Source organism: Amphimedon queenslandica, unplaced genomic scaffold (assembly GCF_000090795.2).
Source record: "Amphimedon queenslandica unplaced genomic scaffold, v1.1 AMPQUscaffold_8632_Cont19425, whole genome shotgun sequence".
Classification (NCBI taxonomy): domain Eukaryota; kingdom Metazoa; phylum Porifera; class Demospongiae; order Haplosclerida; family Niphatidae; genus Amphimedon; species Amphimedon queenslandica.
In genome coordinates, this window is record NW_003551092.1 from 100 (window position 1) to 2,680 (window position 2,581).

A 2,581-nucleotide genomic window follows, 5' to 3' on the forward strand; every position below is an offset into this window, starting at 1 on the left:
GACCCTGTACTATAGTAAAGGGACTTTGGCCCCATTTTTGAATAAATTTAAATATTTGTAAAAATCTAATTGGAATCCATTTAAACTTTCTACACAACATCAGTACATGTATATGTATCAGATAAAATCATAAAAACAGAGAATTCTCACTTCATCATTTTTAGTAAAATTTGGCCAATAATCCTGCACTATTATGGTACAGGGACTTTGGTATGATTTTTGAGTAACTTTAAAACTTCATAAAAAATCCAATTTTGATCGGAATCAGTTCAAACTTTCTACAACATAATTACATGTATATGTATCAGATAAAATTACAAAAACGAAGAATTTTCATCTTTTAAGTTTTGGAAAAAAATTGAACTCAATTTTTGAGTAGCTTAAAATGTTCATAAAAATCCAATTTTATGATTGAAATCCATTCAAGCTTTCTACATAACATACACGTAAGTACATGTACATGTATCACTAAATTCTTTCCCAGTAAGCACACAATACATTGGCACATGTACTCATCAGTACTCACTATTTCTCTCAGTGATATATTATCTTTGTTAGATAAAGAGTCCAATATTGTGAGTGGCTTTGATAATCCACCAGTATACACTAAAGGTAGAGCAACATCTTCACTGGCACATGAAACCTTGAGAGAGAGAGGGAGGGGGGAATAGGAGAAAGGTAGAAGGTTTTTACTTTTTTAAGCCTTTGATTTAACTTTCTCAAATGTGTTACATCTTCAGCAATTGGCTCTTTATTTCTAAAAAATAAATTAATCAAAGAATACTACTTGCCATTAAAAATTACTCATAAATGTACATGTAGTAGCATTAGCATTATATGCACGTACAGGTAGTACAGTGTACATGTAGTGATTTTGGCTTTAATAATATTATTCACCTATTACATTACTGAGCATACACATCAGGCAGTCATTGACAAATTCCAACCACTAGTACTATAACAATACATGTACGTGATGTACTTCCACTACATGAATTCTTAAACATACTTTATCTTATATTCCAGTGCCTCCCCATAAACCTGAAGATCAGATAGCAATTGAACCTGGCCGTCAAGAGCATCAGATAATATTAATAACTGTAATGAGGTCACATGATACAAAAATGGGAGGGGCCTACCTGTCGCTCCAGCTGGAGTATGTGAGCTTTTAATAAATTGGCTCGTCTCACTAAAATTCTCAACTGACATCTCCTTTATTAATTGAGTGTAGTCAATCCTACTTCAAAAGTAATAATAATAATTTATTTTATGATACTTTAAAGTTTCTAGCTCTGATTTCAAGGAAGCATTTTCTTTCTTTAGCACCTAAAAAGGAATACAGAATTTCTCTTAGCTATAAAACCATTTACTTCACAAGAAGAGCAAGTTCCATGTGACTGAGCATGTTTCCTGTGAGAAGACATTAGGTACATGATAGTCTACGGAGATATCACAAAATACAATTTAAGCCCCGCCCCTATTACGTTGCCATGCATGAACTGAACAACAATAGAGCGGTTTCATATGACGTCACAGCATGCGTCATAATTAGTTAATTACTTCCGCATGGCAAAATGGCTACTTTGCCATTCATTTCTACAGCGCTATAAACTCTTCTGGAAGGCTTCCTTAACTATGAGCATGGCTAATTCATGCTGCTCTTTCATTCTCCTGGACTCAGGGATGTAAAGGAAGCAAAAAGTCCTCGGATAGAGAACCAGTGAAGCGGCCAAAGTGAACACAGCATTGCCTTGTTACTCCTGTAATTATTGCTATCGCCACTTTTCTGCTTACTACCGCTAGAATTGTACTCCTTTTCTGCCTTGTGCTGTGTAAAAGAAGTCATAGAAGAAGCAACTTTACTACTGTAAACGAATGAGGCTCATTAATTTTTGCCATACGGAAGTAATTATGACGTCAAAAAGTGACGTCACTGCAACCGCTCTATATCAAAGAACAGATTGAAGCATAGATATTAGAGTAAATGAAAGGGATTGGAAACGGAAGCGTGGGTGTAGCCCAACCTCCATTCATTTGTATTGCTGCTAGGCTGACAGAGGCTCGTTGAAATTTTTTGTCACAATTTACCCTTGATTTTCTTTCTTTTAGGAGCAATATCTCGCAAACAAGTGTTCCTATGCAAGTGAAATTAATGCATCAAGAAGCCTAATGTTTCCTCTTTATAATTCTGTTTTCTATTATACAGATAATTTTACCATGTTAATGTTATGGCACTTTTAAAACCATAAAATGTATTTTTTGTCATTATAATCCCTTTTTTGAAAACAAGCTAGAGTAAAATGCAATATCTTTATAATCATATGAAAGAGTTTCTATTTGCATATCGAATGATACTAGTTAGGGTTAGAATCCATGAAGCATGAGTTTGTTACAACAGAAAAAGGCCGAAAAGTGAAAAAATTTTGTTGTACCTATAACTCGTTGCAAAATAGCGTTGTAGAAGTAAAAACCTTGCTGCAGGTAGTCCAACACTTTCTATATGGAACGGTAGGTATATCATAAGTAAGCGTCCTCTTGGATTTCCATAAATATCCTTCGAAGTCCTTGCAGTACAGCCTCA

The 2,581-nt window shown here is 34.5% G+C and overlaps 1 protein-coding gene across 1 annotated transcript; it reads right to left on the reverse strand.

The window, feature by feature from the left end:
* Positions 1-469: 469 nt before the first annotated feature.
* On the reverse strand, positions 470-1,990 carry LOC109591240 (uncharacterized; the record flags this gene model as incomplete). Its single annotated transcript, XM_020007012.1, has 6 exons — positions 1,371-1,990; positions 1,277-1,326; positions 1,140-1,212; positions 1,010-1,098; positions 694-757; positions 470-643 (listed from the first exon to the last, which is right to left on the reverse strand). Coding segments are annotated over exons 1-6 (513 nt in total), but the record flags the coding sequence as incomplete, so codon positions are not given.
* Between the last annotated feature and the right edge of the window lie 591 nt (positions 1,991-2,581).